General features: G+C 41.1%; 2 protein-coding genes across 2 annotated transcripts in view; both read left to right on the forward strand.

The window, feature by feature from the left end:
- The window catches only part of ME3 (malic enzyme 3), a gene marked incomplete at its 3' end in the record, with an annotated part of 231122 nt that overhangs the window by 88729 nt on the left and 120238 nt on the right, over nucleotides 1-22155 (forward strand). The gene's annotated exons all lie outside the window — the stretch shown is intronic.
- On the forward strand, nucleotides 19296-19706 carry LOC308268098 (histone H3.3A; the record flags this gene model as incomplete). The annotated part of the gene is made up of 1 exon (XM_080703160.1): nucleotides 19296-19706. The coding sequence occupies one exon, from the start codon at nucleotides 19296-19298 to the stop codon at nucleotides 19704-19706; it is 411 nt and encodes a 136-aa protein (XP_080559286.1).

Here is a 22155-nt window from a genome sequence, read left to right on the forward strand (position 1 = left end):
AGGATCGGGTGGGGGCTGACTGGGCGATGTGTGCATGTATGTCTACAAAAGTGTGTATCCCACTATGATGTATGAATACAGTTCGCCAATTAAAAAAAAGGAAAAAAAAAAGAAAAGGGATAGAGAGAAAAGAGAAGGTATGTACAAGGGGAAAATCTTGGGAGAGAGTTTGGGCAGAGGGGCAAAAAACAAGCATACACACTCACACACACAAAAAGAACAAAACACCAGAACAACCCCAACAACAAATTAATGCAACTCTACAAATAAATGACTAGCAGACAGGGCCTCTGCAGTCTCTCTCTGTGCAATTACTAAGTGCCACTGGCACCTCTCCTGCTGTGAGTCTGGTTCTCTGGGTCTCTCTCCGTCTATGCAGATGGTCAGTATCAATGGAGGCTGGTCACCCTCCACACTTTCCACAAATCTGGAGTCTCAGTCTCTCCCTACCTCCATTGGTGGTGTATGCCTCTGAGACCAAACTCAATTAAAGAGTCTCTGTTCTCTACAGCTAGGGCTGGCCTGGTATGACTTCTCCCCATTCACCACGATTGGGAGGTCTGTGGCGATCCCGGAGATCCTACTAGTTGGGTCTGGTGTTAAGCGTAGGTCTCCGCCCACACTTTCCACTGATCAGAGCCTGCGTCTGTCTGAGCCTCTGCTATGTCCGTTCTTTGCCTCTATAAGCTTGACAACTCAAGATCCTTTCTGTAAGCACAATTAGCAGTATTAGACCTTCTGTGACTGGCTCATTTCATGGAGCATGACATCCTTAGGGCTCATCCATGTTGTGCCATATTGCAGGACTTCCTTCATTTTAGAAGTTGAGCAGCCGGGTTTGGTGGTGCATGCCTCTAGTCCCAGTACCTGAGAGGCTGAGACAGGAGGATCATAGGTTTAAGGCCAGCCTCAGCAACTTAATGAGGCTATCAGCAATTTAGAAAGACCTTATTTCCAAATAAAAATAAAAACTGAGCTGGGGAAGCACCTCAGAAATAGAATGCCCCTGGATTCAATCCATACCACCACCACCACACACACACACACACACACACACACACACACTTGAGTAATATTCAATTGTATGTACATACTACCTTTTTAAAATTTAATCATTTTTCAAGGAACATTTAAGTTTTTGTTTTTGTTTTTTGTAGTACGGGGGATGGAATCCAGGAGCATTCTAGCTCCGAGCTATATCCTCAGTCCTATTTTTCTAGTTTTGTTATTTTTTGAAACAGGGTCTCACCAAGTTGTGAAGGGCCTCGCTAAGTAACTGAGGTTGTCCGTGAACCATGATCCTATGGTCTCCGCCTCCGGAAGTGCGTCACCATGCCCCGCTACCTTTAAGCTTTTCTACATCTTTTCTATTATGAATCCTGCTGCAATGAGCAAGTAATACTAATATTTCTTTGAGATCTTGATTTTAGGTCTTTGAGTAAGTACACAGAATTGAGATTTCTAGATCATTATTGTAGTTCTACTTTTAATTGGGGGGGGGGACTTCATACTGTTTTCCATAGTAGTGTCACTATTTTTCCAGCAGCAGGATATAAAGGTTTCCATATCCTCTCCTCTCCTTTTGTTTTTTTTTCAAATATGTAACAATATTCCTAACAGGTATGAGATAATAATTTGCACGTCCCTGATGATTAGTGATATTGAGCATTGTTTCACATGCCTATTGGCCATTTTTGTGCTTTCTTTGAAAAAATATCTATTTAAGTCCTTAGCCGATTTTTAAGCAGGTTAGTAGGAGTGTGGGGTGTGTGTGTGTGTGTGTGTGTGTGTGTGTGTGTGTGTGTGTGTGTTTTGTCTTTTTTCATCAGACAGTTAAGTTTCTTATATATTTTGGGAATTAACCCCAAAGATATTTCCTCCCCTCCTCTAGATTGTCTTTCCATACTGTTGTTTGTTTCCTTTGCTGGACAGAAGCTTTTGAGTTGACAAAGTCCCACTTGTCTGTTTTGACTTTTGTTTCCTGTGCCTTTTATGTCATAATAAAAAAAAATCATCGCCTAGGCCAATGTCATGAAATGTGTCTCTAAGGAGTTTTAAAGTTTCAGGTTTTATGTTTTACTTCTTTAATCTATTTTTGTGTATTGTACAAACTAAAGGTCCAGTTTCATTCTTTTGCGTGTAGATATGCAGTTTTCCAAACACTATTGTTGAAGATGACTGACACTTTATCTTTCATCTCTTATATGGAATGTGGCTTCCTCAGGAAAGCCTCTTCTAGTCACATGCCCACCTTTCAAAGTAAACACCAGGGCTCCCAGAGTTCTTTATAGGCTCTCATGGCATCCTCTTCAACTGTTTCTCAGTATTTCTTCCAATGAAATAATTATTCAGACAATTATTTACTTACTATTGTTTTCCCTGTTAGAATGTGAACTTCCATTATTCCCAGCTGTATCCCCTGTTGCCTAGCATACTACATTATACAAAGAGTGTTCTCAATAATTTTCTATGGAATTAATGGTATCACTTTGTTTGGTAGCTTGGTTTGAATGAATGACAAATCACTTCATTTTGTATTTTCTGTATTAGTACCCTCCTCAGGAGTGTGAGTGAGATTTGGACTTTTTCATCTTTCTTTCACTGTGCATAACATTTGCAGTGTGTAGCTCATTAAATGAATGGATGAATGATGGTTAAATTAATCAAGTTAGGCCAGATGGTCCAGCTCTACAAAGTCAGGGTAAGAAACACATTCTAAAATCCTTATTGAAAGCTGTAGTCTATCTTGTTTATGTTAACTTTTAGTCATAAAAACACTTTAGGGTTGGGCAAGTGACTCAGTGATAGAGATGGTACTTAGCTTGGATAAGGCCCTGGGTTCAGTCCTCAGCACCAAGGGGGAGAAAAGAAGAAAGCAAGAGAAAGAAGAGAAAAAAATGAAAGGAAAGAAAAAGAGGAAAAAAGAAAAGAAAAGAAAATGGAATTTTTAGAGATTTATTTCCTATAAAAAGCCAGCCTCTAATCTTAGTTTCTCCAAAAGGTTTAAATGCATATACCCTAATGCCTACATATTTAACTGGAAACTTATGTTCTCCCTCCTTCTCCTTTACCTTCTTCTTCTTTCTTACTATAGAAAGTAAGAATAAGAGTCCTTTGTTTAGAACTTTCTGTAAACAACCTAGCTTCTATCTTCTCTCATCAGTGCAGTCAGCTGATTCTCTCTCTCTCTCTCTCTCTCTCTCTCTCTCTCTCTCTCTCTCTCTCTCTCTCTTGGTGGGGTACTGGGGTTCCTGGAAGCCCTTCTACCTCCAGGCTATGCTCCCAGACCTATTTTTATACTTTTTTATTCTGGAAACAAGGTCTCTTAAGCCAGCACGGCTGGCTTCGAGCCTGTGCGATCCTCCTGTTTCCGCCTCCCAAGCACGGGGATTACAAGCGTGCACCACCACGCCCGGCTCTCTGATTTTCTCTCTTTTACACATTTGCCCAGTGCAGGATGGTCATTAAGATCAACAGCTAAAGACAAAGAGGTGCTGCTGCAGTAGTGTCAGACCACTACCGTCATTGTGCTTTTACAACATATAACTCTCATATTTTAAGGCAAGAACTAAAGTTAGTATAAGGTAGGTGTACCAGTATTGGGAATGGTCTAGGAAGATTTGAGAAAGCTCTGATTATTAATAAATATATTTCAAAAATTATTTTGTAGAAGAAAAGGGCAGACCTGGGGAAGGATCTGGTTTTGGCCAGGAAGGGAGCAGCTATTTTAAAGTGAAGTATCCTAGCTAAAAGTAATTAGCAAGTGGAAAGGAAAGGGGAGCTAGGACTTCCTCTAAACTTCTAAAGACAGGTTTACATAATAATTGCTAATCTAGTTAGGATGGGAGGAGGGGATGACCTTTTTGAAAGGAGAAACCTGGGCATAAACCAGGAGTTCCCTGGGAAAAGTAAGGGGGTGGACTTTACCTATGTCAGAGTTACGTAGGAAAAAGCAAGATGGAGGATGTCGCGTCTATAAAAAGATTGTTCCAGGTTTTGTATTTTGGTGATTTCATTCAAAGCACCCCCTCATGCTTTAGCATGGGGCTATAACTGTCTTCTGTATTTCTATCTTTTTAATAAACTCCTTTAAATCTTCAGCAAGAGTCCGGCTATTGCATATCTATCCTTAGCTCAATACTAGAACCTGCAGGGTTTTTTTTAAAGGAATTGTTTCCACAGGACTACAGGGGTCCCCGGGGACAGTTCTCCTAAATGGTAACATTCATCTTTAACCGTAACAGTAGGTATGGTGATGCATACCTACAAACCCAGCACTTGGGGAGGCTGAGAGAGGAGGATAGCAGGCCGGCCTCAGAAACTTAGCAATGCTCTGTTTTAAAATAAAAAGTAAAATAGGGCTGGAGATGTAGCCTAGAGTTAGAATACCCCTGGGTTCAAATCCAAGTACAGTGCTTGACCACACACCCACACACACACACACACACACACACACACACACACACACGAATACTAATAATCATATTAAATAGCAGTTGGACACATTCTTATCATTGCTGCTCATTCATAATGAAACTTTTTCAAAAAGTCAATGTTTCCCCTCCCTCCTTAGCTAAGACATCGTATTATATCTCAATTAAGATATTTTCCAAGAACCTTAACTCCTGAGTCTGTGCATTAAGGATCAGAGTTTGTACAGACCTTTTGTCTTCCTTTCTGGAACAGTGTTCATAATTACCAAGGGTGCAGTGAAAAGCCCTGGCCCTGCTGAGATCAGCAATTAGAGGTGAGGACTAAAGACTTAAAATACAGACCAGCAACCAAGTTGCTCCTGATGCACAATGAATTTTAAGAATCATTGTTAAATGTAAATTTGAGCTCATGTCTTCTTTGTCCTTTTGTCCACTTTGGTAATTAGCAGACTGGCACCAAAATACTTTCTCAACAGAGGAAGTCCATGGGACACAGAGGCTGGAGGGTGGCTGCTTCCTCTGGGAACGGTAAAGGCACTCTGTTGAAGGCTATCCAAGGGCAAGGTGGGGGGTCATTGAAAGGAGACTTTAAATATTGACTTTACTAATCACAGGATATAGGTGCTAGAAAAGCCTGGTGGCTAAATGACACTAAATGTAGCCTGGAGCATGCAGTTGTTTATGTTGAGGCACTTGGAAGAGAGGTCACCCTGCAGGTCCCTGGGTAGCTTCCTTCTGAGGAGATAATGTCCGTCTAGAACTCCAAGCATATTTGCAGGAATTCCAGTGACTCTCCTGAAAATCAAGAATGCAAAAGAGTAGCTTATCTAGATATAGATAATCCCTAAGCCCATAGATCACAGAGTTAATTATATTCATGAAATGATAATTTTTTAAAAGACACTCAGATTCATTAAGTAGGGGGAATAGATTCTATTTCCGGAGGGAATTTTAAAAACTCCTCAGTGTTGATTATATAAACCAAGAACTGGTAATAAAAACACACATAGCTTAAGGCTTCATCATTTTCTTAATATAAATCTAATCTTAATATAAATCTAATAAAAATAGAAATGTCATTTTATATTTTATTGGTGCACTATAGTCTCACATCATAATGTACATCATGTTGACAATGGCATCTATTCACACAGTACTTAGTGCTCCCCCACTTCCTCCTTCCCAATACTGAGTGTCCAGGTTAACAATGTTATATTACATATATATACATAGTCGCGTGTAGCTTTTCCGTTAATAAACTTCAGCCTTCTTCCTCCCCTACCCTTCCTTCCTGGCCTTGCTGGAGTTTCCTCTCCATTGTCTGGAATCCCTCTTGTGTCCCTAATACTCCCTAGGGTGAGCATATTAGAAAATATATATGTCCCTTCTCTTTCTGTGCTTGGGTAATCTCACTTAACATAATGTTCTCCAGCATTTTCCATCTTCTTATGAATGAAATGATTTTGTTCTTTTTTATTACTGAGTAGAATTCAATTGTGTATATGTCCCATAATTTTGTAATCCATTCATCTGTTGATTGACACCTAGGTTGGTTTCATAGTTTGGCTATTGCAAATTGTGCTGCTATGAACATGGGTATGCATATGTTACTGTAGTTCTCTGATTTCACCTCCTTTGGATAGATACCCAGTAGTGGCACAGCCGGGTGGTATGGTGGATCCATTCCCAGTTTTCTAAGGAATCACCACACTGATTAATTTCTGACTTCAAATTATACTACAGAGCAATAGTCGTTAAAACAGTATGGTATTGGCACAAAAACAGGCACATTGACCAGTTGAAAAGAATAGAAGATACAGAAACAAATCTACACAGTTATAGTCAATTGATCTCTGACAAAGAAATCAAATTCATACACTGGAGAAAAGACAGCCTTTTCAACAAATGGGAGGCTGGTTATCCATTTGTAGAAAGATGGAACTAAATCCTCATCTTTCACCATGCACAGGAATCAACTCAGGATGGATCAAAGACCTGGAAACCAGACCAGAGACTGTGAAGGTATTAGAGGAGAGCATAGGTTCAACACTTCAACATATATGCACAAGCAGTAACTTTCTCAACAAGACCTCCAAAGCACAAGGAAATTAAAGTAAGAATCAACAAGTGGGATGACATCAAACTAAAAAGTTTCTTCTCATCAAAGGAAACCATCAAGAACCTAAAAAGGAAGCCTACAGAAGATCTTTACCAGCCACCACTCTGATAGGGGGCTAACATCCAGAATATACAAAGAGCTCAAAAGACTCTACAGTAGCAAAACAAATAACCCAATCAAGAAATGAACAACTGAATTGAATGACACTTCACAAAAGAAGAGATACAAATAGCTAATAGCTATTCTCCTCCAAAATACACCTCAAGCTCTTTTTCTAATTTTTATTTTGACCCAGAGTACTGTTAAATTACTGAGAGTCTCACTATTGCTGAGGTGGGTCTCAGACCCAAAATTCTTCTGTCTCAGCCTCTGAAGTATTAGGATTACAGGCTTGTGCCACCATGTTCTGCTATTCTTGAACTTTTAACTTCCAATTCAGTCTTCTTTGAGTTTCCATCAATAATTTTCTATCTGCATTTGGTTATTATTACCAGCTTAAAGTTTATTAAGCAGCTACCCTTAAATTCCAAATAAATGGTATCCCATCTCTGAGAACCAAGTAGTATGAATAGAATGGATAGAGGAGAGAGACTAGAGAGAGAAAATCAGAGAAAGAGAAATCCTAAAACACAAGGCTCAGGAATCTGTGTTCTCCATGATACTTGGCACCTGCAAGGGCTCCATCTCAGCTGTGTGTACTGAGTGCCTGGGTGTATTCTCCTCTATCCAGGTATGTCACACACAAGGGCTTCACATAGTTATCATAACAACCCTTTGAATTGGAAATTTCTGTCTTCATGCTCTGGTGATAGAATTGAGGATCAGGGAAGTTAAGAAAGTTGTTAATGATCACATAGCTGGTGGGGCTGAATCACAATCTAAATTCAGGGACCAGCTTCAAGGCTTGCTCTCTCTCTCTTTTGTGGTCCACTGCTTCTCATGGGCAAATCTGTCCCTGCACACCTCAGCTTCAGCAAAAATGAAACTTGTAATCTGGGCAAGGTGGCACAGGCCTATAATCCCAGTACTTGGGAGGCTGAGACAGGAGGATCACAAGTTCAAGGCTAGGCTAAGCAACTTCATGAGACCCTGTTTCAAAATAAAAATTTAAAGAGGACTGAGAGGATAGCTGAGTGGTATAATGCACTTGAGTTTAATCCCTGGTACCACAAAAATATGCCATTTGTGCTATTCTGCTGAGCACCCCAACCTACCAGGAACTAATAAGCCAGCCTACATACTTCCAAATTAATTCTGAAATATGAAGAGCTGTAAAAGAATTAAAAGATGGCTAGACCCAAACTCTACGGAAGTAGGGGCCATATATATTTGGTCTTTCACTGCATGCCCATTGTCTGGTACATGGCTGCTACTCAAACCATACTTATTAAACAACTGATTATGTAAATGGACTAATGAACCACACATTGAATGGGACTCAAGATCCAAATCTCATTTCTGTATCTTGCTAGGTCCATGGTTTTAGGTAAAATGTTGAATCCTCTTAGCCTTAGCTTTCTGATCTAAAATGTGGGATGATATGTTCACAGCCTACCTTATAGGGCAGTCATCCTAATGGGACCACTATCATAGAAAATAAAACTGCTTTGTATACCCTAACAAGGCAATTAAATGCAAACAATTGTTATAAACACAGTCCAAAATTGACTCTGGACCTTATAACTCCTGCCTCCTAGTGTCAAGAGAGAGAGGAAGACAGGTCACTCTCATCTCCCATGCACCACAGTGGTCAACTATCTCCAGGTAAGAAAGACCTCTTTCTTGGTTCACTTGGCAAGGGAACAGAATTGAAGTCAAGGTCCAGGAGAACAAGGATTTGGTCAACATAAGGACAGGAAGAGCCAAACAGCCACCTGCTGGGCAATCCCCATCTGATGAGCTTGTCTTTGGCAGTCTTAATGTCTTGTCCTGTTCTGGCACCCCACTGTTAGAAACAGATTCTAAGGAAGCCAAAAATACAGTGCACATAACTGAAAGTAACTTGGCAAGATGATTTACTTCTGCAGAGGAGTGTGCAACTAACATGGGATCTGGGTAACAATCACACAGAGCAGGCAGTCTGCTCGGCTTTTATCCCTCACCTGATCCTTTCCCTTCCCTGATTTAGGAAGGGTTTGGTTTCACAACTCTATGTGATTGGCTACTTTCCAAGACAGACAGTAACTTTGAAACAGAGTTTAAAATTCAGAAGCTAAGATGGAGGACAAAAACTAAGATGGTTGATTTCTGGAAAATTCAGGGAGTGGAGCATACAGCTACATGTATCAAAAACAAATGCCCATGTTACAGTTACACAGTGGAAGAAGTACATTTCTGTGTAATTTGCTACTTTGACAGAAAGGATGGTCTTTACTTCTTACATCACTGGTTCATCTGTACCCATAATGCCTATTCTGAGACCCTCACAGTTGTGTCTGTTTGCTTTATTCCTTCTGGTTAGGGTTCATCTTTTGACTAATCCTCCCAGGCAGAGCCCAGCCAAATGCAGTTGTAATTTTGGAGGAAGGAAACTGCCTTCCTTGTTCTCAGCTGCTCCCCTGCCCATAACCTTCCTCTGCTGTTACCCTGCTGAGGTTCAGCTGAGTTACAGGGCCATTGAGGTGCCAAAAACAATATTATTTAAATTTTAAATAATAGGCTCTTGGGATTGCGGGTCATGACGCATTCAGACTGCCATGGGGAATTTAGCCAAGAAAATGATTCACAATGATTCCAACGGTCCACCTCTGTTCCCTTGCTGGGTAAGGACAAAATCCCAGAGTTGCCAAGTATTTTAGGAGAGAGTCTTCCAATTTTCTTCCATTCTTGTTCATATTTAACAACTTTGCATAAACTAGCCTTCCAAAGTCAAAATAAACCAATAAAATAGCCACTATTCTTACATGCTTTCAAAGGGCCTTTATTAAGCACATGCCCTTGGAGTGTTAATGACCCACCTGAACTCTAATTTCTTCTACAAATGGGGATAACAACACCTGCCCTGATTAGAATCAAATGACATGAGCCATATGAGGGCATTTTAGGAACAAAAGAGCAGCAAAAATATGCAAGTTATTTTTATTATTGGCAAAGATATTGGACGAGGCATCTGACCACTTGGGTGATGAGTTTTCTTTTTCTATATGCTTTTAATGGTGCGTTATAGTCTCACATCATGATGCAAATCATGTTAACAGTGACATACGTGCACATAGCACTGGTCATCCCCCAAATTTTATTTTCAGAGAAGACTTGAGTAAATGGTGTAGAATATAAAAATCAGCTTGTTTCTTTAAATTTAATATTATCTTAAATAATACATTTTGATTAATATGTCAATACCAATATTGGGCAGAGAGAGGTGTTTTGTTGGAGGGCAGGTACTGGGAATTGAACTCAGGGGCATTCTACCTCTGGCCTACATCCCCGGCTTGCCTGCTTACTTGATTGCTTGTTTTTTTAAACAGGTTCTTACTAAGTTGCAGAGGGCCTCCCTTAGGTTGCAGTGGCTAGCCTTGAACCTGTGAACCAACTGTCTCATATTTCCAAGTACTGGGATTATAGGCATGCACCACTACACCCAGCTCAGAGTGAGAGATAATCCTGTCCTCTCCTTTAGTTTTAGCAAAATAATAATAATAATAATAATAATAATAATAATAATAATAATGTTAGCTGCCTCTCGTGCAATGGGGTGCATATGGTTTGAATATCCTGCAAGGGTCCACTGTATTTAAAGACTTGATCCCCATGTGCACCAGTGGGAGGTGGTAAAATTATTGGGACATAGAGCCTACTGGGAAGTCCCTAGGTCATCAGCTTGTGCCTTCAGGAGGTAGTTCTCTTGAGTTCTCACCAGAGAATTGTTGAAAGAGGACCCAGCATGGTTTCTCTTGTCTTCATTTCTTGGCTTGAGAGGTAATCATTTGTTCCCCTACCCACTAAGGCTATGATGTGCACCTTATCAAATGCCAAACCAATGGGGTTACCCCATCTTGAACATTGAACCCTCAAAGTGGAAGCTAAATAAACCTTCTTTTCTTCATAAGTAGCCTTGCCAGGTATTTAATTATAGTAAAAAAAAATGACATCTACAACTAGACTCTTCACCTATCTTATCATGTATAATCCTCATTTAAGACTGGGTTTTTAATTCTGTCTATGAACAAACTGCTATTCAAGGTCTCAAGTTGTATGCTCAATGTCAAAAAGGTAGTACATTACAGATATTCAGATCAGAATTGCCTGATTCCAAAGCCCCAGCTCGTAATTACTGTTGAGTTTCATAAAATAATCCCAATGTTTTGCACTTTGGTGGGCTGAGTACTTTTAACTAAAGAAGAATGGGAGCTCTCATAAACAAGGTCTCTCTGACATTCTCCTGCCCACCTCTCACCCTTCATCCTCCCCAAAGCTAGTCATAGAAACTAGAACTCCTTTTTCTCAAGAAGTGTCATAGAAACAAGAATTCTTTTCTTCCCAAAGCCAACCATAAAATCTAGAAAAATCATTCTCTTCCTTCTCCCTTGAAGACCTTCATTCCAAAAGTGTCTTCCCATCCCTGGGAGGAGAAAATGCTACATAGAGATGCCAAGAAGAATCCAAAAGATAGGCATTGCTGAGACTTACCCCCCTTAGTCTATCCCCATTAGGTAATACCCTTTTCTCCAATCATATTTCTATATGGAAGTCCATTCTGCATTGAACCTAAGCATAAAAACAGCTCTGCCAGGATATTTGAGTCTCCGTGTCAGAAACTCATAATGAATGTGATTAAAAAAAAGCTATGATTTCCTCTTTTTAATGTGCCTTTTGTTACCGAAGTGTCAGGTATTAACCCTTATGATGGGTAAGGGAAGATATCACACACAGAGTCTTGTTAATAAATCTCCATCCATCTGTTCATTCCTCCAGTGCATGTTATCAAGTACTAGTATTGTGTTGGGGATCAGAGATGAATAAGACCAAGTCAAGCTCTTATCTTCAGGGAGGGTGCTCTCACCAGTACATGGATAGGAGGCAATATATTGAAGCCTGGCAGAAGTATTTAGAGGGTTCTGGGGGGACACAAGGCACCCAGCACACTCTGGGAGGAGCTTTGGAGGTCATGACCTGTTACTTCGCTAAATCTTTTCAAAAGTACCAAGATTTCTCAGAAGTGATTGCCACAGTCCCGGGCCTATTCTGACCTTGCTTGGAAAAAGTAGCCGGCAAAGCTATGTTGGTTATTCACATGATTACTAACAACTTTAATGTTTGTATTATAAATTAATTCTTTGCATAATGCTTTTGCTGAATCCTCTGCATTCTTATAAAGTGGATGAAGTATTAGTATACCCATTTTCCAGATGGAGAAAACTAGGTCTGAGGAAATTGAAAGCGCTTGCTTGTATAGTGTAATGAGAGGGTAGGAAAAATCCACTGAGGTAGAACCATCATGTCTTTGTCAGGATGTGTCTTATCCTCAGGACTTGGAACCGGGAGCTTAGCTGAGAGGGGTGAGAGCGAGGGCTGTTCAGCCCTTAGATCACATTTCTCCAAAGTGGCTTATCTCCAGTGGCTGTTTATATTGGCACACCAGTTATGAAAAGCATATTTTTAAAGCATTAGAGGAAACTGTTTGAAGACCTTGAGATATTTCAAGAGTGAAGAGTGATACCCTCTTACTCTGCTTCCCACACAATGAGTGGCGCCTCCTTCCCTCCTCAGAGAACCAGCAGATCTCAGCAAGGCCAGACACTGTCCCGGCCCCATGTTGCAGGGGAAACATCTTCAAAACCTCCACATCCCTTCCTGTAGAAGCCTTTCAATGTGAGACCTTCTTTGAAGCTCAGAGGCTTATAAAGAAAGCATCTCTGGCTGCTGCTGTGTAGATTTTTATTGATTCTTCTCATTTCCTCCTTAGTTCTTCTGTCCATGATCACTCTGAAATATGAGCCTTCCTAGGCCAGGCTGTGAGCAATGTCAGAACTTTGCTACCATTTAGAGCTCACAGGAAGCCACCAAGCCTGTTTTGAGGTGCTCCAACTGTTCCCAGTATTTGCAGAATTTGTCCACAAAAGCTCCTGGGATGAAAGACTCTGTTCCATTCCTCAAGGAAATATCTGTCCGCTCCTCCCTCCTCATAGTTTTCAATTGCATGTATTTTGCAATCAGCTATACTTTTGGAAGTTGTTTCTTCATCTTTAATTCTTTTTTTTTTTTTTTTTTTTTTTTTTTTTTTTTTTTTTTTTGGTGGTGGTGGTGGAACTGGGATTCCTGGAAGCCCTTCTACCTCTGGGCTACACTCCCAGACCTATTTTTTATATTTTTTTATTTGGAAACAAGGTCTCTTAAGCCAGCGAGGCTGGCTCTGAACCAGTGCGATACTCCTGTCTCCGCCTCCCAAACGCAGGGATTACAAGCATGCGCCACCATGCCTGGCCATCTTTAATTCTTAAACCATTCATTGTGAAAGCTTCCCCCACGGCCTCATGCCATTTTATTTTCCTTCTCTCAGCCAATACAGGGATCCCAGACCCCTCTGAAAGCCCCTCCTGTCTGCTGCCACCCAGGGAAGCTGCATGGTGTCTGGGCTCTGTCTGTCTGTAGCCCCCATTCACTCAGCTCTCCCCAACCTGCTCCACACAGCAAACCATCACTTTGTGCCAGGGTGAATCAAGCTGTCTCCATTCTGCTACCATAGGCAGGACCTGAGTCCAGGGCTTCAGTCCTCAGCTCCTAGGCTTCTCTAGGCCAGCCTGGGAGTGAACCCCAATGTGAAGAAGCTCTGCACTGCCCAATAGTGTGTGTGGCTATTTATAGTTAAATTACTTAAAATGAAAAAACTCTTTTTTTTGTGGTACTGGGGATAGAACCCAGGGGCCTCCTACCTCTGGGTTACACTTTGATACTCCCAGACTATTTTATATTTTATTTGGAAACAGGGTCTCACTACATCACTGAACTATACTACCACACCTAGCTGACATTTCAAGTGCTCAGTAGCTAAGTGTGACCAGTGACTACTGCACTGTACAGAGCAGATATGAAACATTTTCCTCACGGAGGAGCTGAGCAGATCGCTGTGTTGGTGCAGTAGTGAGAGTGGGCTGCTATTAGCTTGCTATGGGAACGATTCACCTAGAGAGCTGGAACCTTCTATGTCTTTTCATTAGTGGTTCCTAATTTTTGGCTAACTGGATAAGTGAATGAATCTGCCCATCTAGCCATGTTGTTTATTGAATGCTTACGTTCTACCAGGCAGAAGGGACACATAGTTCATTTAGACATAGTCTCTGCCCTGAGACCGGAAATAAATACCATAAAGTAGTTTTGCTAATATTGCTCAACTGCTAATAGACCTTAACCTAGATCAATAAGAAACTTCAGTAGTCATCGTGTTTTGTTTTTTTTTTTAAACACTCTTTTACCACATCTGTTGAAAATACATCTTTCAACATCCATGCCCCCCATTCAACACAATAACCCGGTAAGGCAGCGGACTCAGAGAAGCAAAGTCATTTCCCCAGGATCACACATCCAGGGGAGAACTGAATGTAGACTTTTTGTTTTTCACAAAAAAAAAAAAAAGAAGAAGGAATTCCTTCCCACTCCCCCATATGGCCTGTGTGGATGCATCACCTCTCTGTCCTGGCTATAATCCCACAAAAGAAAGTAGAAATGTATCTCCTGAATGGAACACGAACTTCCCGTTTATGTTGTAGGTGGAAGGTCCCAGCCACCCTCCACATACGCCCAGCCCATGGCACCAGTCTTTGAGCCCAGTCTTGGAGCCCAAAGCTGGCTTCTGGTTTGTTCTAGGCAGTAATGAGCCCTGACTCCTCCCTCTCAAGGATTTATGATGTGTTCCTGTATCTGTAATTTTGCACCTGAGCACAGAAATACATCTGGGAGGATATGCTCAGGTCTCTGTTTGCTGAGACTTCCTGGTACTTGTATTTGTGACAACACCATATATCCATCCCAAGAATGTGCTCAGGGCCCTGATAAACCTGGGACGTGGGGGGAGAAGAGGAACAACAGCATCACTAATCCCACTTCCCATCACCAACCAGAAATCACATCACCCTAACGCTTAAAAATCCCAAACAGATATGAGTCAAGAATATACAAAAGAAGAAACTGCCTTTCAGCCCCCTAGTAGCTAATCAGCTTTAACTGTGCAGCCTCGGGGATGACTGTCCACAGCTCTAGCCTAGCTGTGGCCACTTTCTACGCCGTTCTGTTTGATTGATGGAGGAAGCCAGTTATCCCATAAGCAGTCAGCACAGAGCATGATGTAATGATGCATGATGTAATGATGCATGACAGAAAACCTCTGCAGTTACACATGTGCCCAATAATCCTTCCTGTAACCATGATGGTGAGAGGAAACAACGGCTGTGTGTGTGCCACGAGCCACGTGCATCAACCCAGGGGTGCAGGCACACCTGTTTGCAGATGGGCTTAGTGCATTGCTCAACAGTGTCTGAAATCACTGGCTCAATATGCAGCAGAAAAAGCACCTCCCTGATTAAAAACAACTCAGCCAACAACTTTTAAATCTTTTCAGTCTCAGGAGCTGTTGACTCCCTGGGTTCTACTTCTGGGTTTTCCACACTCACCTGCTGTTTGACCTCAGGCAAGCACTTTACCCTGCTAGCCTCAGTGTGGGGATCATCACCATAATACCTTCCTGGCAGGGTCGCTGTGAGGATCAGATGAGATAACAAGAATAAGGTGTCCACATCTCTGTGCCTGACTGTGAGGAATGATGCCAGTCTTTTCTGTTGAGGCAGCAAATTGCATAGAAGGGCACTCCTTTCTGTTTTGTAGCTGTGGCTTAGGCATTTGTTTCGTGACTGCGCATGTATCTGTATGCTCCACTCCCTGAATCTTCCCTGTCAGCCACCTTAGCTTATTATATGACTTTTGGTCGACCTGAGTCTTCCATCTCAGCTCATATAAACTTTAATTGACTAGGAATCTTCTAGAATGTTAAACTTTGTTTCAAACTTCCTGTCTTAGAAAGTAGCAAATTGCACAGATTTGTGAACCTAACCCTTCACCCATGGGGCAAGGGGCAGGACCACATCAAGGATAAAACACGGGTAGACCGCCCGTTTGGTGTGCTTGCTTACCAGACTTTTTGTTGGTTGCACACCCTTCATTTTTTGCAGTACTGGAGGCTGAACGCAGGGATATTCTACCGTCAAGCTACAACCCCAGCCCTATATTCTATTCTTTATTTTTGAAACAGGTTCTCACTTAAGTTACGGAGGGCCTCACTAAGTAGCTGAGGCTGGCTTCTAACCTGCTATACTCCTGTCTCAGCCTCCCAAGTACTGGGATTACAGGCGTGCATCACCACACCCGGCTGGCTGCACACCCTTCTGCAGAAGTAAATTGCCTTGTTACTTTTGATTTTATGAGTTTTTATTTGCAGCTTCCCTAGAATCCAGTTGGAACTGTCACAGGCCTTTGATGCTAAGGCAAGATCTTGAGCGCCGCCCCTCCCACACACACACTTTACCAGACATTGCCCCAGTGGTTGTTAGATCCTGGGAAGGTCCACAGATTTCCTAGAGAAGCCAGAGCAGATATGGAGGTACGCTGGGCTGGTGTCAGAGCAGGAGTTCTGGGACAACTGGAACATTTCCAACTATTCACAATGGGTAGGTCCCTGCCAGTAAGTCCCAGCCAGTAAGTACCATGAGAGTACTGGTTTGAAGTTTAACTATGAGAGTCAGCCATGTTTCAAAGCCACTTGATCTATTTTGAGGCTTTTTCTTTTAAAAACTAGGTAATATAATCTGTAGTTCTATTTGTGAAGCACACAGAAAGTGCTTTCTCAATGTGTTAAGAATGGGTATGGTCCCCTGTTGGCTTCCCCCATGCTAGGTACCTTCTCACCTCAGGACACTTGGTATATCTCAATGGGTAGGGTTCCCCTGTTGGCTTCCCCCATGCTAGGTACCTTCTCACCTCGGGACACTTGGTATATCTCAATGGGTAGGGTTCCCCTGTTGGCTTCCCCCATGCTAGGTACCTTCTCACCTCAGGACACTTGGTATATCTCATGGGAACTGATACCTTTTGACCTTTGAACCAGGATCCTGAGTTCCTATTAGCAAAACTTGTACCAGTATTGGGAATGGCCTAGGAAGATTTGGGGAAGCTATGATTATTAATATATTTCAAAATAGTTGTGTCAAAATGGTGGCAAACATGAGTAAAGAAAGGACTTGATTTCTGCCTAAAACAGGCAGCTATTCCAATGTAAATTAACCTAGCTCAAAGTAATTAACCAGTCAATAGAAGAGGAGTACTAGGCCTTTCTCTATCTAAAGACAGATCTTAAGAGAGGAGAACTAGGCTTTTATCTAAAGACAGATCTACATGATGATCTAGGGAGGATAGAGCAGGGTTTGACCTTGCCCTTCATGAAAGAAGACACCTTGCCACACCTTGCTCGGGGAGGTACCTTACAGGGACGTTCACTACTCAGAATTATGTAAACAAGATGGAGGTCATGGGTATAAAAATTCTGGTCCACGTGTAATCCCTTTGGTGTATTCATTTTGAGTCACCCCCTCATGCCATTTTGGCATGGGGCTGTATTTCTATCCTCTATTTCTATCTTTCTAAATAAACTTCTTTAAATCTTCAGCAATTGTCCAAGCTATGCATATTTATTCTTAGCTTAGGACAAGAATCCGCGGTAATTTTCTGTTTGTGGTCATTTTTGGCTTTTGTTATGGGTTGGGGGAAAGTGTGTCCAGGACCCTAGCAGGGGTCCCCGGGAACAGTTTCCTCAAACCATATTCTCCCAATCCGTTAAGTTTTGTTAAACTTATTTCTTCTGTAGGTAAATGTGCACTCTCGTACATTTCTTCCCTGCTGTCCTGAATGGTGTTAAGAGTGCCCATCTTATTTTGGAGCCATGATGCAGCTTAATTGCCTACATTTCTGCTTTACACATTTATAAATCTGAAGTTGCCCTAGCATTAGCTTCAGGATGAAAAAGCTTCTAGAAGGCATGTCTTCAAATCCTTGAAATTACCAGTTGCTAAATAGTCATTCTTTTTCCTCAAATACAAAAGAAGTTGGTGGAAATCAGCCAAGAGAAACACTTAGCCTTGTAGAGAGAAGCCGACTGTTATTTAAAGCCACAGCAGTCATTAACAAAGATGATGTCATAATTAAATGTCTGGGCGCCCTGGGATCCCTAGAGCCAAAGAGAGGCAAGCACAGTCTTTACCAAGACCAGGAACAGTCACAGAGCTAATGGTGTTTTGTGAAAGTGCCCAGTCTCAGGGCAAATTAGTTTTCTTCAAAAGGACAGAGGAACTCAGTGTGGCTCCCTGCTTGCAAAGCACACAAGGGATTTATGAACTAGTGACCTGGAGCTTTGATGAAGAAAAAGGTTGGAATTTTATGTGTGGAGTACTTTGAGAAGTCTGTGTGACATACTTTCAAACAGAGTAGGACCTATCTTAAGATGGACTTTTCAGGCTGGGCATGGTGCCTCACACCTATAATCCCAGTACTTGGGAGGCAGAGATAGGAGGATCAAGGTTCAAGGGCAGCCTCAGCAACTGAGCAAAATCCTGTTTCAAAATAAAACATAAAAAAGGAGTAGCTCAGACATAGAATGCCTCAGGGTTCCATCCCCAGAAACATGCTAGCACGCACACACACACACACACACACACACACACACACATCTTTAATACAGTTCCGGCAATTCTTCTGGAAAGGACCCTTAGTATCTTATGTCAGTAGAAAACAGAAAATTAAAGCAACAATGACATATCACCACCTACTTATTAGAATTAATAAAAATTTTAAAAAGACAACTGACTATTAATTGTGGGAGAAAACATAGAACAGAAACTCTCTCACTGCTGGTAGGAATGCAAAAGTAATGCAGCTACTTTAGAAAACAGTTTGGCAGTTTCTTATAAACCTAAAAACAGTCTTATCATATAATCTACCAATCACACTCCTAGAGATTTACCCAACTGATTTGAAAATTTATTACCACACAAAAACCTCCACAAGAATATTATATCAACTTTATTTATAATCATCAAATATGGAAGCAACTAAGATGTCTTCCAGTGGGTAAATGAAGAAACAAACTATGGTAAAACATAAAATGGAATAATATTAAGTGATAAAGAGTAAGCTGTCCAGCCATGAAAATGAATGGGATGGATGAACCATAATTACATATTTCTAAGTGAAAGATGGCAGTCTGAAAAGGCTACATAATATATTGTTCTAATTATATGACATTTTAGGAAAGTCAAAACTATAGAAATCGTAAAAAAGATCAGTGGTTGTCAGAGGTTTGGGGGAGAAAGAAAGAAAAAAATAAGTAAATCTCATAAGATTTTTGTGTGGTGGAATGATTCTTATCTGATACTGTAGTGGTGGATGTATAACATTATACGTTTATGAAAGCCCATGCAACTTTACAGCACAGTGAACTTTATTGTTCCCAGTTTTTTTAAACCACTTAATTTGAGCGATCCCAGGAATGTATGGTACAAGATTGTAACCAAATAATGTAACTTTATTAGAAACATACATCTCAGTGAAACGGATAGAGAAAAAATGTGTTGACTTAAGAAACTTTGAGCAATTGTGTTCGCCGCCGCCGTCGCGCCGCCGTCGCTCTCCAACGCCAGCGCCGCCTCTCGCTCGCCGAGCTCCAGCCGAAGGAGAAGGGGGGTAAGTAAGGAGATCTTTATACCATGGCTCGTACTAAGCAGACCGCCCGCAAATCGACTGGTGGTAAAGCACCCAGGAAACAACTGGCTACAAAAGCCGCTCGAAAGAGTGCGCCCTCTACTGGAGGGGTGAAGAAGCCTCATCGTTACAGGCCTGGTACTGTGGCACTGCGTGAAATTAGACGTTATCAGAAGTCCACCGAACTTCTGATTCGCAAACTCCCCTTCCAACGTCTGGTGCGAGAAATTGCTCAGGACTTCAAAACAGATCTGCGTTTCCAGAGCGCAGCTATTGGTGCTTTGCAGGAGGCAAGTGAGGCGTATCTGGTTGGCCTTTTTGAAGACACCAACCTGTGTGCTATCCATGCCAAACGTGTAACCATCATGCCAAAAGACATCCAGCTAGCACGCCGCATACGTGGAGAACGTGCTTAAGAATCCACTATGATGGGAAACATTTCATTCTCAAAAAAAATTTTTTTTTCTCTTCTTCCTGTTATTGGTAGTTCTGAACGTTAGATATTTTTTTCCATGGGGTCTAAAGGTTCCTAAGTATATGATTGGGAGTGGAAAAATAGGGGACAGAAATCAGGTATTGGCAGTTTTTCCATTTTCATTTGTGTGTGAATTTTTAATATAAACGCGGGGATGTAAAGCATTAATGCAAGTCAAAATGTTTCAGTGAACAAGTTTGAGCAGTTCAACTTTATAACAATTATAAATAAACCTGTTAAATTTTTCTGGACAATGCCAGCATTTGGATTTTTTTAAAACAAGTAAATTTCTTATTGACGGCAACTAAATGGTGTTTGTAGCATTTTTATCATACAGTAGATTCCATCCATTCACTATACTTTTCTAACTGAGTTGTCCTACATGCAAGTACATGTTTTTAATGTTGTCTGTCTTCTGTGCTGTTCCTGTAAGTTTGCTATTTAAATACATTAAACTATAAAAAAAAAAAGAAACTTTGAAAAGTAGTGGAATTTATAAGACTAAAGGCAAAAGAAACTGCAGGTAAGTACCTACTTTATAAAGTTGCTTCCACTAGTGGTACAAGTTAGCAATTTTGACACTACGTTATGTGCTTACTAGAATCATGCAGTTAGGTGAACAGGTGGTAGATGTTAGGAATCAAGACTCTTACTGATGGAGTAAGATTACTGGTGGTAATTTATACATCAGCCAGGTGACAGGCTAGAGTGAGCCTCGTGGTAATGGATTAGCATTGGAGACATTAGTATGAATGTATGTTAAGCTTAGATAGTTGAATATAGAAATATCTACAAGTATGTACTTAATGCAAGTTTTAGTATGCATGTGTATGTCTCCTTGTTCTGCTAGCTGAGAGGGAGTAGAAATAATGAAACCCAGAGCAAGGGGCACAGTAGCAAATGATGCCCAGATTTTAGTTTCTAATACCATTCTCCAACAAAAGAATGAGGGCTCCTTAAAGAAATGGCTGGTTCTAGGATCAGGGCAGGCAGTATACAAAAGGAATCGGGAGCATCTTGTAGTGCCAGAAAGTAAGGAATTTGTTTAGCAAAACACTACAGTATGGGACATGGCCAAGGGACACAAGAGCCAACTAAAAGAGCTCCCATCGGCCAAAGTGGAGCAATTTGAGCAACAAAATAAATAGAGCAGTATTTTATTATAGCCCAAAGTATAAAACAAATACTCATGAGCCTATAATAATATAAATAAATGATGACAGAGACAAATCTCCCTTTCAGAGTAATTCTCAAACGGGAGCAGCGTGACAGTGGAGGAACTGACAAGCACCACCTTCAGCCAGATAACTGAGATTAATCAAGAGTGATAAATCAGGTTCACTCCATATTCCCTTGAGCCTATGTCACAAGAAATGGCACTTGACTTGTGTAGTCTACCCTGGAAAACTCTACACCCCAGTCTAATCGTGAGAAAAACACAGGACTAATTCCAATAGAGGGTTTGTACAGAACTCCTGACCAGTCCTCCCCAAAACTATCACCATCAAAGAGGGAAAACTGAAAACTGGGAGGATCCTATGATAACTAACTGTGAACAACAACAATGAAAGATCTTGGGTAAAAACTAAGAAAATCTGAATAAACTATAGGCATTGGTTATAATAACCAATCACCATTAATTTGTTAACTAATGAATGTATCACATTGGTATAAGAAACTAATAATTGGGAAAACTGGGTGAAGGGGTATATGGGAACTCTGTTATATCTACTCAGTTTTTTTGCAAATCTAAAATTTTTCCTCCTCTTCCTCTTCCTTCTTTTTCATCTGTACTGGGGACTGCACTTGTGAGCATTCTACCTCTGAATTATACCCCAGCCCAGTTTTCTTTTTTATTTTGAAACAAGGTCTTGCTAAGTTGCTGAGGGTCTCAAAAGGTTTCTGAGGCTGTCCTTGAATCTGTGACTCTCCTGTATCAGCCTCACAAGCACTGTGATTACAGGTTTGTGCCACCATGCCTGGCTAAATTTGTGGGGTGTGTGTGTGTGTGTGTGTGTGTGTGTGTGTGTGTGTGTGTGGTGGTAACTAGGGCTTGATGAACCCAGGGGTATTCTCTGAGCCACAACCTCAGCCCTATTTTTTTTTCATTTTGAAATATGATTGCCCTAAGTTGCTAGGGCTATCCTCAAACCTACAACTCTCCTGTCTCAGCCTCCCAAGTACTGGGATTACAGGCATGTGGCACCACTCTCATCTCCAACTAAAATTTCTTAAAAGAAATAAATTTAAAGCAAAACCAAAACCTGATGATGTAGGATTTTTGCTATCTTTTTAGTGGTTTTACTGGTTCATTATTTTTGCCATCTTTCTAATGAAACTGACATAAGATTGCCCTCTACTTAAATGATGGAGGTGGGATTTGAGTCCAG

Source organism: Muscardinus avellanarius (assembly GCF_963383645.1).
Source record: "Muscardinus avellanarius genome assembly, chromosome: 1".
In the NCBI taxonomy this organism is placed as follows: Eukaryota; Metazoa; Chordata; class Mammalia; order Rodentia; family Gliridae; genus Muscardinus; species Muscardinus avellanarius.